The sequence below is a fragment of the Copadichromis virginalis genome, linkage group LG11, assembly GCF_057382275.1.
Source record: "Copadichromis virginalis isolate Kocher_CV1m ecotype Utaka linkage group LG11, C_Virginalis_male_GT1.1, whole genome shotgun sequence".
Classification (NCBI taxonomy): domain Eukaryota; kingdom Metazoa; phylum Chordata; class Actinopteri; order Cichliformes; family Cichlidae; genus Copadichromis; species Copadichromis virginalis.
The window spans coordinates 3,863,423-3,877,246 of record NC_140628.1 but is presented as its reverse complement, the minus strand read 5'-3'; the positions used below and the strand labels follow the sequence as shown (position 1 = coordinate 3,877,246).

At 41.5% G+C, this 13,824-nt stretch overlaps 3 protein-coding genes across 5 annotated transcripts in view; 2 read left to right on the top strand and 1 right to left on the bottom strand.

The window, feature by feature from the left end:
• enpp2 (ectonucleotide pyrophosphatase/phosphodiesterase 2) overlaps positions 1 to 13,824 on the bottom strand; it is an 83,138-nt gene that overhangs the window by 58,044 nt on the left and 11,270 nt on the right. The gene's annotated exons all lie outside the window — the stretch shown is intronic.
• Positions 5,175 to 7,238, top strand: LOC146697930 (homeodomain-interacting protein kinase 1-like). Its single transcript, XM_085472756.1, has 2 exons — positions 5,175 to 7,026; positions 7,232 to 7,238. The coding sequence occupies exons 1-2, from the start codon at positions 5,555 to 5,557 to the stop codon at positions 7,236 to 7,238; spliced, it is 1,479 nt and encodes a 492-aa protein (XP_085328882.1). The 5' UTR covers positions 5,175 to 5,554.
• LOC146697929 (homeodomain-interacting protein kinase 1-like) lies at positions 10,034 to 12,663 on the top strand. Its single transcript, XM_085472754.1, has 2 exons — positions 10,034 to 12,451; positions 12,657 to 12,663. Exons 1-2 carry the CDS (start codon positions 10,980 to 10,982, stop codon positions 12,661 to 12,663), a joined length of 1,479 nt encoding a protein of 492 aa, XP_085328880.1. The 5' UTR covers positions 10,034 to 10,979.

The window sequence follows — 13,824 nt, the reverse complement described above, 5'->3', positions numbered from 1 at the left end:
AGCCAGCTGATAGGATGCGAGTGTTAAGGTCTCTGACCGCTTCGTAAATTTTTTGGAAAAACTGTATGTGCTGACTTTTCAAAGTGGCCAACTCGTGCTTGCGAAGTTCAGTCCCTTTTGGGTCGATGGTTCTGGTCGATGTTAGCATGGAGTGAGCTGAAGTGGCGCTGAAGATTTGAAGCTTTGAAATGCGCTAATGACGTCTGACATATAAGGCAGAATGGCTTGCCATTGCGTTCAACAAAAAAATATAAACTCTCCCACTCTGTTAAAAACGTCCTGTGTTCATCTTCATATTTTCTTTTTGCTGTGTATTTTTTCCTTGCCATTTTAAGGGCAAACTTGCTCCTACTGGGAAACTTTGCGGTATTTTCATCTCACACACATGGCCATTTAATGAAAATACCGTATTGAACTCAAGCGAAGCGAACGTGCACATTTTAAAACAACAACACAAAAAAACCCCAAAACACAAACTTTGATATGAACGTAAGAGCCGCATGAAACCAGGCAAAGAGCCGCATGCGGCTCGAGAGCCGCGGGTTGGCCACCCCTGGTTTAAGGCAAAGGTTAAAAACTGGTTATGGACAAATCAAGTGTGTGATCATGTATGAGTTGTATAGTTTTAATGTTTTATTTGGGAACAGAATGGTGTGTATGTGTAAGTTTGGTGATGGAGTTTTTATTATGAATGAATGATGAATTTTTATGTCTATTTTTTATGTTTAAGGACAACAGATGGAAATTAGCCTTTGGCTATAATCTGGCATGTTTACATTCATGTAATTTTTTTTTTTTTTTTTACATTTATGTTCATTAACATGCACTGTCCTAAATAAATAAATGTGTTTTTTCTAATGTGAAGTATGGTCCATAATGCTCCAGAAGGTTTGGAAACACTGCTCTATGGATTTAGCACAGAAGTATTAATCCACTGTATGAGCATATGAGGAGAAGATGCTAGCAGCTGGTGATGTGCCACTCAAAAGTAAACACTGAGCATTGCTGGAACACTTGGTAGTGGTGTTCATGGGTCAGGAAGACAGGAAATTGCTGGAAATTGCCTTTACATGGTGGTAAAGGAGGGCTAGACCCAAGTTACAACATTCACCATGTGACAACAGTGTGCAGACTCCTTACGTCCTAAGGTGTCTGCACACTGCTGTCACATGATAACGTTGTCACGACCACTCCTCAGGCTTAGGAGTTACAAGGTTACTTTAGTCATTTTTCTTCAAGTGTCAAACAACTCAAAGGAGCCACAATTCAAGTTTCAAGCAGCTCTGCTATACTTTCACTGTTTTTACTCGGGGTACTTTATGTGTGATCTACACTGTTTGTGATTAGCTGCTGCCTGCTAATCACAGATAAAATATTGTTTTTTCTACAGCGTCATAAATATTATTACCACAAATTTCCTTAAAAATATGGTGACATATTTGTCGCCAACCCCCAGTTTATACTGAACAATCATGTATTCAGAATAGGGCTGGGCCATATCATACTGTTCACGGTAATACCAGTACAATGTTAGGCAACGATAAGAAAATGAAATATGGCGATATAATATGGGTGAAACGCGCATGCGCAGTGCCTTTGTTTTCATACGCACATGGCCGAAAAAGCATGGCGGCAACAGAGAATGAGAAGGGGAAAAGCGGTGTCGCTACCCGATCCGTACCGGAAACCCGATCGGTACCCCACATGCGCAAATCTTGCGTCACTTCCTCTCTTTGCCAACATTACGACATTTAATGTATTTGAATGATACGGTTAGCGCCCAGTTAGCTTCTAGCATTTGTCGACAGCTCTGCCTCCTTTTCGACTGCCGGGACATTTAAACAATGGATGTATACAAGCAAATTCATGCTTTTCTCCTCGATGGAGAGCTGAAGAACTGCGCCGTAAAAGAATGGCACCTAATTACAAACTGAAGGGTAACTACGAAAATGAATGTTGATCTTTTATTTATTTTTTATTTTTTTTTACTTTTATTTTTTATTTATTAATTTTTTTACTTTTATTTTTTAAAACCCTTTTCTCTCTCTCTCTCTCTATCTATATATATATAGATATAACAAAAAAATACAACTCTGTCATATATACCCTGTATATAGTTTTAAAAATTAATTTCAATTGAAGGTAAATGTACCATACTGGTGCAGATACATTATCCCAAATTTTATTAATATCTGTCAGACATTTTATTTTACTTTAGTCAGCAACTCTTTCAGCTTTTTACATTTTCATCTTGTACCAGACAACAGACTCTTCTACACTGGCCCCAGTATGCAGTGCATGCGCCTGGTAGTCATGTCAGAGGAGGACAGAAAGCCCATTTTGATGGAAAGCACAATAACCCTGGTACCGGGAACCACAATGGTGTCAGAGGTACCCGAAACAGAGTTGTTGCTGGCTATTACTGGCCAACATTGAACCAGGACATCAGTGAATGGGTATGGCCTTATTTCAGTTAACAAGATAAAGAACCTTGTCTTTACTTGCACACTTACATTTCAACATTAGTTTCTGTATGTGTCTGTTTTTTTTTTAATTGTTATCAATTTACATCAACTGGTTTTTCGGTATCCTTGAAATATTTTTTGGGATACATCTTTCAGGTCAGATGCTGTCATCGCTGCCAGATGAATGACCCAATCAAGACTGTGGCACCAGCATTACATCCCATCAAGGTACATCTTAAGGCCTGTTCACCAATTTCATTTTCATGCTAATAAGCTTTTGTGCTGCAGGGTAGCTTTAAATTTTAGTTTGATAAGTTCTGTGACCTACAGGTAAAAGAACCTTGGGAGGTGCTGGGCATGGATTTAACTGGACCACTCCCGGAAACACGTCTAGGGAACCAATATGTCCTGACAATGAACGATCTGTATACTAAGTGGGTGATTGCAGAACCTCTTAAGTCCAAGACTGCAGCTGAGGTCTCTGCAATCATGACCTCGAAGTTATACACGTTTGGCATGGTCAAGAAAATCATCACTGACCAAGGAAAGGAGTTTGTGAACCAGGTAAAACTTGTGAAAGTGTTATTCATGCCTTGATATGATATGATATGATATGATGTATTTAGGCCAAGTTTGCTCATGTCACTGCAGCTCTGGAGCCACAGATTCGGTTGCCCTGCCAGTGAATCTGCGTTCGACTACTCCGCCTAGGCTGCACTGTCGAGCGCAGATCCACTGAGCGCCCAACACAGACAGCATCGTCAGAAGGAAAGTTGATAAAATAAATTAAAAATTTTGTATTGTTCATACATATGCGTACCGAACCGAAAGCACTGTATCGAACGGTTCAATATCGATACGAGTATCGTTGCACCCCTAATATTTGCATATCATCAGATCCACCAACTGAGAGGAAGTTTCTCCTGGACCACTCATATGGGACTCCTGAATGGCAGATTGATCATCAGTATGTCCAGGAGCAAAGTGGCAGAAAGACTTGGACCCTCTTCAGTCCAGTCTGGTAAGGCGCATCTCTTTCTCTTTCTGTGTTTTTTCATCTGATAGACCATAATGGAGGCTGACATGTCGTCTTCTCATGGATGATGCTAACATGTCTATTTCAGGCTATATTGGTAGCTGAGAGACAGATACTCTTTCTGGACTCACTTCGCCCTGATGGTTTTGGAGATGATCTCTACCGAGCCATATTTAGGTTGACACTAAAGAAATGAAAAATTGTTCTGGCCTTGTTCAATGGCCAAGTGTGTTCTTTGGCTAGGTCGTCTAAAAGCAGCCTCGGTTTCAGGCTTAAAAGTTCAGGAGGGAACCTCGTTCTTAGGCTACTTCATGATAGGGATGCACCGATACTGGTATCCAGGCCCATACGGTTCAAATGAAATCGTATCCATATCTTTTGTTAACCAATACCATGAACAGATACTTGAAATGTGAAAATCGGTAAAAGTTTCACAGAAAATGTTTATTTTTCATCCAAATTTAGAATTTTTGGGTCATTTCTATTAATATACATAAAAAAAATCTTATTCACCGTTATTATTTGTAAAAAACACACAAAAAACCTGCCTTCCGATTCACTACATTTTCTGTGTGGTAGAAGTATCAGCACTGGTACTTGGTATCGGCAAAAACTCAGATCCAAGGATCTGACGGTTTGAAAAACGTATTGTTGCATCCCTACTTCATGAATTTTTGTATTAATGGCAAACATTTGATTTGAGTGTTATGTGTATTCTCTACAATGCCAGGAGAGTAGCAGCCTCTATTGACTCTGGATCCTGGATGGAGAAAACAGGAAGAGACCTTGAGGTATGTTTTTAATGCGAAAGTTTGAAAGCTCATCAGGTACAAAATAATGTGATTAAAAAACTAGCAGGTGCATGTCAGCTCTCTTCATTTAAGGACACATTTTTCTTTTTACAGTTCTTTCCTCAGCAGTTCAATGGAAATTGCTGCGGCATCTTTATGCTGATGGTGAGAATTTTTCTTTTCCTGCCATTACTTCAATATAACATTTAAACATGTTAAAGGTTTCTTTTACTTTACAGTATGCTCTCTGCATCAGCACCTCACCTCCACTATCGTTCACAGAGGACATGCCAGCAATTTGCCTGTGGTGGTGTATTCAGCTGATGGAGAGATTCTGCATTGAGGGGTATGGCTAGTATTATAGACAAACTGGCACCATCACAATCACAGTTTTCAAAGTTAGTATTAATTGCAGTTTTGGCTCCGGCAACACATCAGGTCAAGCAAATGTTTGTGAAAGTGGCTTAATGTAGTCACTTATAAACCCTGTGACTGAACACACAGAAGAGAGCAGCAGTACACAACGAGAGTCCATTCTGACTGGCATTGCTTTTTTTACGGCTTGGACAGAGATTCGCCTTCTGGACAGAAGAAGCAGCCCTTCTCCTGGGAACTCTCCAGCCTGTCTTTAGGGCAGGGGCGGAGCGTGGGGGTGGCTTACTGGGCTTAAGCCCGGGTTGTTTTGTCAGAAGCCCGGGGTCTTTTGGAGTGTAATTTTTTCATAGTTAGATGCCTGGCTGACAACTGTATAAAACAAAAAGTACACACAATATTCGAAGCACATAGTGCACACTGTGGGAATTTACGACTGTGCGTGAATCCCCCCTGATATTGGTATGATCCAATATCAGGGGGGATTGGTATGATGATTTCAAACGTACACCGCCATGTAGAGCCAGGGGGGGATTCTTATTAAAAGGTACAGCTGTCCGCGTCGGACACCTCCGGGATGGACTTTTCCAGAAATGACAGCGTGTCTGATCCCATTGCGACAGGCTGTCCACTCCAGATGTGGACTGCCAGTCAAGCAGTTTATCTTCCTAACCAGAGACCTTTGCATTCTTAAGCTCTTAACCGCTGCTCCGGATCAAAGCATTACGCTCTGTTGCGTCACTCGGTGACATCACAGTGAGCGAACGCTGCCTTTGATCCAAAAGGTATAAATAGCCTGCTACACCCGCCTACTGACAGAACCTGCCAGCTTCATACTGCGGTCACATTGTTTTGCCCAGGTGTAAAACTTTAGATATATTTGTGAAAAAATGGTTTCGGATTCGTCTTCGTTGTCTTATGACAGTGATGAGGGTTTACAAACGAACGCCCTCATTCAAAGTAAAACATGTAAATACATGGTATATAAGCTCCTCGGACAAGGAAGCTTTGGGAGAGTGGTGGAATGTGTAAAATTAGACACTTTTGAAAGGGTAGCAGTCAAGGCAGCTAAAAGGGAATACAACAAGTTTGCTTGGAAAGAGGCCGCTGCTGTAAAAGAACTGAGTGTTCTGGATAGGGATCGGTGCAATTTGGTAAAGTACTACGAAGTTTTCGAGTACAAACATCGCACCTTCATTTCAATGGAAATGCTAGACATTAGTCTGCATGATTTCGTGACTAAAAGGTCTCGCGGTCCACTGGCTCTCTGTGATATTCGGGTCATTTTAAAGCAGATGTTTGTGGCTCTTACCGCTCTGAAGAGCAGAGGTATGATGCATGCAGACATCAAACCTGATAATATCATGCTTGTAAATCAGTCTCAACAGCCATATAAAGTTAAACTTATTGATTTTGGTTTTGCCACAAGTCCTGCAAAAATTCCACCTGGCACTATTATTCAGGCCCTTAGTTACAGGGCCCCTGAGGTCATGTTGGGCATACCGGTGACTGAATCGGCAGACATGTGGACTCTCGGTTGTGTCGCAGCTTTTCTATACTTGGGCCACCACCTGTTTTTCAACAGGTGTGAATATCAAATGATGCAAGGTTTTGTTCACATGCTTGGTCAGCCTAGTAAACGCATGTTACAGGAAGGGAAGTACAGTACGAAATATTTCTGGATGAGGAAAGGGATAATAGAACGCACATGGGTACTGAAGACACCAGCTCAGTATTCAGCATCTACAGGCACTGTGATCAAACAAAGTACAACAATCACAGACAAATATGCATGCATAGATGATTTAGCCAAACACCACCCACAGCCAAACACAGAATCCAAAGTGAAAGACACAGCGGCATTTTTAAGCCTGCTCAAATGGATGCTGTGTGTGGATCCTGTAAAAAGAATCACACCTGTTGAGGGTCTGGGACATCGTTTCATTACAATGAAACATCTTCCTGAGGACCCTGCAGTAGATTGCTACACCAAGTCATCCTGCACGAGCATGGAAGTGTGCCCACTCCTCAGTCTAGAAAATGAAATCGAAAGCTTTGTTACCACCAGTGAAATCAAAAGGAACAGCGAACAGAGCGGTGGGAGATCTAGACGGGCTTCCACTTTTAACAACTGTGTGAATGCAGCTAAAATCCAAAGAAACCGACAGAGAAGAGCAGCTGCACGCAAAAAGAATCTGCCTGCATTTCGCAGGTTGGCATGGCAAGAAGAAGATGACAAGTCTTGTAGTCTGGATGTCAAAGAAAAGCCTGGGATGACCCAGATACAGCTGGTAGGATCTTCCTCTGAATCCAGTGATTTAGATTCTAGCACAGAAAGTACAGACAGCAGCAGGGGCGGAGCGTGGGGGTGGCTTACTGGGCTTAAGCCCGGGTTGTTTTGTCAGAAGCCCGGGGTCTTTTGGAGTGTAATTTTTTCATAGTTAGATGCCTGGCTGACAACTGTATAAAACAAAAAGTACACACAATATTCGAAGCACATAGTGCACACTGTGGGAATTTACGACTGTGCATGAATCCCCCCTGATATTGGTATGATCCGAGCTCAGACACTAAGCGACTAAGCGGGGCAGCTGCTGCCTGTGAGTGCACTGTTGGAGAAACGGAGCCAGCCATACTAAGGAGAGCTTAAGTTTGAGCAGGTACCAAAGCAAATCATTCGTACTGTACAAATAATGTAAATATGACGGTGCATCACGAAAGATTGATATCAAACTGATCACTTGACCCATGTTACGTTACTCGCTCTTCAAGTGAATCAACAAATGGCGAAATGAAAAGCCGAACAAATGCTATTTTTTTTTATAGTCTTAGCTTACGTGTGTTTATTTCATATTTTCAGTTCTTACCCTCCCCGACTAAATCGGTTTCAGTTATGTACTGAAATATAAGAATGGACATTAGAGGCTTCTTTCAAAGAAAAAACTCAGGTAAATGTTATTTTATATATTATGCTTTGTATGTTGTTCAGTATATTTCTATGCAAAACAAGGCTATGTCCACACGTACCCGGGTATTTTTGAAAACGCAGATTTTTCTACGCGTTTGCACCTTTCGTCCACACGTAAACGGCGTTTTTGGTCACTGAAAACGGAGATTTTTAAAAACTCCGGGCAGGGTGGATATTTTCTAAAACTCCGTTTTTGCATTTACGTGTGGACAGAAAAACGGAGAAAACGCAGCGTCAAAGATGTGCGCCTTTTTTGACGTCACACTGTGCGCCACGTTATTGTTTCGGTGAAATGAATTCCTACAATACTGTTACTGTTAATTGTACTCTCTGTGTAGCCGGTCTGGCCTTAAACTCTTATTGCCGTTAGTTCTCTGCGTTGTGTTGTGCAAATGACCAGAGGAGTCAGCTCTCACTTTGCCAGCTGGGTGGATTTATTCTCCCAGAACTGTTTAAAATAAAAACAAAACAGTACAGCAACTTCACTTTACTGGACTTCTGCATGAACACCTCTCCTCAGCGGGGCCTCTAGGCGACTGAGGAAAATAGCGCGCAGCTACAGGAAGTGACTTCGTGGGAAGTCAAAGGTCACACAAACAAAATAAAAGCTCCCAAAATATAAATACAGAAAATAAACATATTTAAATAAATACATAACCAATACTGACAAAGCAAGATAACACTGCAGGATGGATCTTTGGTGAAATATAAATTATTTTTTAATACACCCGTTACATCTGCAGTGTTTAAATGCTTACATATACACACAGTTACTGTCCGTCCACACATACGACTCGGTTCTGCTTCTATGCCCCAGCTTTGTTTACTTTTTCCCGCCGAGGCTTCTAGACTTCTGATTGGCCAACATTTCTACACGGTTAGGAATATAGCGCCGCCTGCTGCTTTGGCATGTTCATAGCAGCGTTTTCCTTCATTTCTGCCTTTATGTGTGGACGGGATTATTTTTTAAAACGAAAACGGAAAATCTCCGTTTTCAAAAATACCCGTGTACGTGTGGACGTAGCCCAAGAGGGATTTCAGTACACAGCAGGATATTCACATTTGTAACCAGATATTTACACTTTAGGGAGAAAACATAAAACATTTTTACTGTACAACATCAATTTAGAGTAAACTTTTGTTTTAGATAAATATTGAAATATATTTTGAATTAGTTAAATGTCAGAATAAAGAGAGACAGAGCTTTCTGTTTTTTATCACTTTCATCAAATTTAGGAGTACATGTACACTAAGTTTATTGTTAATTAATAAGAAACTCCAGACGATTCCATTCTGAGCTGAAGAAGCTTCTGATAGGTTAGTAGAGTCCATGTGAGTAAACTGGTGGCACAGCTGTGGATGCATATAAGGCAAAACACAGAGCCTGTTTCTGTGACATGGGAACATCAAGAGATGTCAACCAAAACACCAGGAACAGAATTGTGGAGCTCCATAAGTGTGGCTCAATTTGAATACAATTTGGTGCCATTTGCAATTAAGAAATACAGATAGTTTCTCTCTTTACTCTTAAAGTTAACAAATATGTTTTTATATTTATCAATCTAAAAAAAATAAACATTTAGTCTGATTTGATGTTACAATTAAAAAAGTGTTTGTGTTTTTATCTGAAGAGTTTGTAAATATCTGTATATTTGATGATTGTCAGCACAAAGAGAGAGAGGAACAGAGAGGGATGGAGAATGAGGACAGAACAGAGATGAACAAGAGCAGGTGAGACACACATGTTAGTCAAATGGTCGTTTACCAAAAGTATCACCGTATCACAGGTCCTCATGTATCTCGTACCTAGTGTTTCTTTTTAGGTTTGTTATTTTTCAAATTCTATATTTATTAAGTTATGCAGCTTGTTTGCACAACAAGGCTAAATAATTATATAAACTTTTCTCAATCTAAATATTGTACTTTGGTAGAATTAAAAAATAAGTGTAGTGCGGGTCTATGATGATTTTTAGTGCTACTATCATCTAGTTCTGATTCTGGTTCTGTCTTGGTTAAGTCCTCAGTAGTCCTGATTTTGAACTGTTATAGTCCTGTTTTAATTCCGGATCAGTTCTGGGTTTGGTTGAATTGGGGTTTAGTCCTCGTGTCTTGATGCAGCCCCGACTTTGTTCTGCCTCGCTGCTTAATTAAAAAACTAGTTTAAGGTGTCCTGCATGTGTGATATATATTTTTCCCTATATGAAGTCATTCTTTTTTGAACAAAACTCAAAACAGAGCCAATTAATCTTTCAGTCATTTCTAACCCCCCCCCCCAAAAAAAATTTCCACATGCATACTACCCTTCAGGGCTAAGCCCCGGGTGGTTGAAATGTCTGGCTCCGCCTCTGCTTGTAGTACTCACCGTACTATAAGTACCGAGCTCGTACTCCGAAGCATGCGGTCGCTGGATTGGGACACAGCCTGAGAGCTCCTCGATCCCGGATCGTGAGACTGCCCTTCAGTTGTCCAGCTTGCTACAGTGAAGTTAATTGTACCAACGGCTGCCTCTGTTATTTCCCGGCAGGAGTACGGAAGAAGACACGGCACGGGAGTCAGGGGCGCGCACGGAGATTTATTGCGTAATATTTACATCACTGTAAATAAACGCAACTGCATTCATCGCACACAGTCCCGCGTTTTGGGCCCTATTTCCCCCACATCGCCACGGTCTGCCAGCGCAACCGTGACAGATAACTTCAAAGTCCTGCAAATGTAAAACTTTAAAAAGATCACAGCAGCTGAGGACATGTCGCTGTTGTATCGGGATTGTTTAACATTATTTAAAAGTAGGAATTTCAAAAATATCAACAAAGGGAAATTTCACACAGAAAAAGGGTAAAAAAAAAGCTATAAATCAACAACTTTGAAATAACCATGGTGGCGTTTGGAGTACACATTGCTGAGTTTACAAGGTGCACCTAAAGGTATCAAGAATTTCCTACCGTCGTCCGCACTTTCAAACGTACACCGCCATGTAGAGCCAGGGGGGGATTCTTATTAAAAGGTACAGCTGTCCGCGTCGGACACCTCCGGGATGGACTTTTCCAGAAATGACAGCGTGTCTGATCCCATTGCGACAGGCTGTCCACTCCAGATGTGGACTGCCAGTCAAGCAGTTTATCTTCCTAACCAGAGACCTTTGCATTCTTAAGCTCTTAACCGCTGCTCCGGATCAAAGCATTACGCTCTGTTGCGTCACTCGGTGACATCACAGTGAGCGAACGCTGCCTTTGATCCAAAAGGTATAAATAGCCTGCTACACCCGCCTACTGACAGAACCTGCCAGCTTCATACTGCGGTCACATTGTTTTGCCCAGGTGTAAAACTTTAGATATATTTGTGAAAAAATGGTTTCGGATTCGTCTTCGTTGTCTTATGACAGTGATGAGGGTTTACAAACGAACGCCCTCATTCAAAGTAAAACATGTAAATACATGGTATATAAGCTCCTCGGACAAGGAAGCTTTGGGAGAGTGGTGGAATGTGTAAAATTAGACACTTTTGAAAGGGTAGCAGTCAAGGCAGCTAAAAGGGAATACAACAAGTTTGCTTGGAAAGAGGCCGCTGCTGTAAAAGAACTGAGTGTTCTGGATAGGGATCGGTGCAATTTGGTAAAGTACTACGAAGTTTTCGAGTACAAACATCGCACCTTCATTTCAATGGAAATGCTAGACATTAGTCTGCATGATTTCGTGACTAAAAGGTCTCGCGGTCCACTGGCTCTCTGTGATATTCGGGTCATTTTAAAGCAGATGTTTGTGGCTCTTACCGCTCTGAAGAGCAGAGGTATGATGCATGCAGACATCAAACCTGATAATATCATGCTTGTAAATCAGTCTCAACAGCCATATAAAGTTAAACTTATTGATTTTGGTTTTGCCACAAGTCCTGCAAAAATTCCACCTGGCACTATTATTCAGGCCCTTAGTTACAGGGCCCCTGAGGTCATGTTGGGCATACCGGTGACTGAATCGGCAGACATGTGGACTCTCGGTTGTGTCGCAGCTTTTCTATACTTGGGCCACCACCTGTTTTTCAACAGGTGTGAATATCAAATGATGCAAGGTTTTGTTCACATGCTTGGTCAGCCTAGTAAACGCATGTTACAGGAAGGGAAGTACAGTACGAAATATTTCTGGATGAGGAAAGGGATAATAGAACGCACATGGGTACTGAAGACACCAGCTCAGTATTCAGCATCTACAGGCACTGTGATCAAACAAAGTACAACAATCACAGACAAATATGCATGCATAGATGATTTAGCCAAACACCACCCACAGCCAAACACAGAATCCAAAGTGAAAGACACAGCGGCATTTTTAAGCCTGCTCAAATGGATGCTGTGTGTGGATCCTGTAAAAAGAATCACACCTGTTGAGGGTCTGGGACATCGTTTCATTACAATGAAACATCTTCCTGAGGACCCTGCAGTAGATTGCTACACCAAGTCATCCTGCACGAGCATGGAAGTGTGCCCACTCCTCAGTCTAGAAAATGAAATCGAAAGCTTTGTTACCACCAGTGAAATCAAAAGGAACAGCGAACAGAGCGGTGGGAGATCTAGACGGGCTTCCACTTTTAACAACTGTGTGAATGCAGCTAAAATCCAAAGAAACCGACAGAGAAGAGCAGCTGCACGCAAAAAGAATCTGCCTGCATTTCGCAGGTTGGCATGGCAAGAAGAAGATGACAAGTCTTGTAGTCTGGATGTCAAAGAAAAGCCTGGGATGACCCAGATACAGCTGGTAGGATCTTCCTCTGAATCCAGTGATTTAGATTCTAGCACAGAAAGTACAGACAGCAGCAGGGGCGGAGCGTGGGGGTGGCTTACTGGGCTTAAGCCCGGGTTGTTTTGTCAGAAGCCCGGGGTCTTTTGGAGTGTAATTTTTTCATAGTTAGATGCCTGGCTGACAACTGTATAAAACAAAAAGTACACACAATATTCGAAGCACATAGTGCACACTGTGGGAATTTACGACTGTGCATGAATCCCCCCTGATATTGGTATGATCCGAGCTCAGACACTAAGCGACTAAGCGGGGCAGCTGCTGCCTGTGAGTGCACTGTTGGAGAAACGGAGCCAGCCATACTAAGGAGAGCTTAAGTTTGAGCAGGTACCAAAGCAAATCATTCGTACTGTACAAATAATGTAAATATGACGGTGCATCACGAAAGATATCAAACTGATCACTTGACCCATGTTACGTTACTCGCTCTTCAAGTGAATCAACAAATGGCGAAATGAAAAGCCGAACAAATGCTATTTTTTTTATAGTCTTAGCTTACGTGTGTTTATTTCATATTTTCAGTTCTTACCCTCCCCGACTAAATCGGTTTCAGTTATGTACTGAAATATAAGAATGGACATTAGAGGCTTCTTTCAAAGAAAAAACTCAGGTAAATGTTATTTTATATATTATGCTTTGTATGTTGTTCAGTATATTTCTATGCAAAACAAGGCTATGTCCACACGTAGGTCTTTGTCTGAATTTCTACGAACATTATTGCTAAGGATTGTCTTATTGCATTGGAGTCACACTGGGTTAAATATGTACACTTGGGTTTTAAGGGGTATTTATTATTTTCTTCTTTTTTTTGGGTTGTATGGAAGCCCAAAACGCAATTTCATTGTTCTTGACAATGACAATAAATAAATACTAACTAAACACGTACCCGGGTATTTTTGAAAACACAGATTTTTCTACGCGTTTGCACCTTTCGTCCACACGTAAACGGCGTTTTTGGTCACTGAAAACGGAGATTTTTAAAAACTCCGGGCAGGGTGGATATTTTCTAAAACTCCGTTTTTGCATTTACGTGTGGACAGAAAAACGGAGAAAACGCAGCGTCAAAGATGTGCGCCTTTTTTGACGTCACACTGTGCGCCACGTTATTGTTTCGGTGAAATGAATTCCTACAATACTGTTACTGTTAATTGTACTCTCTGTGTAGCCGGTCTGGCCTTAAACTCTTATTGCCGTTAGTTCTCTGCGTTGTGTTGTGCAAATGACCAGAGGAGTCAGCTCTCACTTTGCCAGCTGGGTGGATTTATTCTCCCAGAACTGTTTAAAATAAAAACAAAACAGTACAGCAACTTCACTTTACTGGACTTCTGCATGAACACCTCTCCTCAGCGGGGCCTCTAGGCGACTGAGGAAAATAGCGCGCAGCTACAGGAAGTGACTTCGT

Bases quoted from the DNA above. Each gene is read 5' to 3' on its own strand.
- LOC146697929 (XM_085472754.1), top strand. From the start codon at position 10,980: ATGGTTTCGGATTCGTCTTCGTTGTCTTATGACAGTGATGAGGGTTTA.
- LOC146697930 (XM_085472756.1), top strand. From the start codon at position 5,555: ATGGTTTCGGATTCGTCTTCGTTGTCTTATGACAGTGATGAGGGTTTA.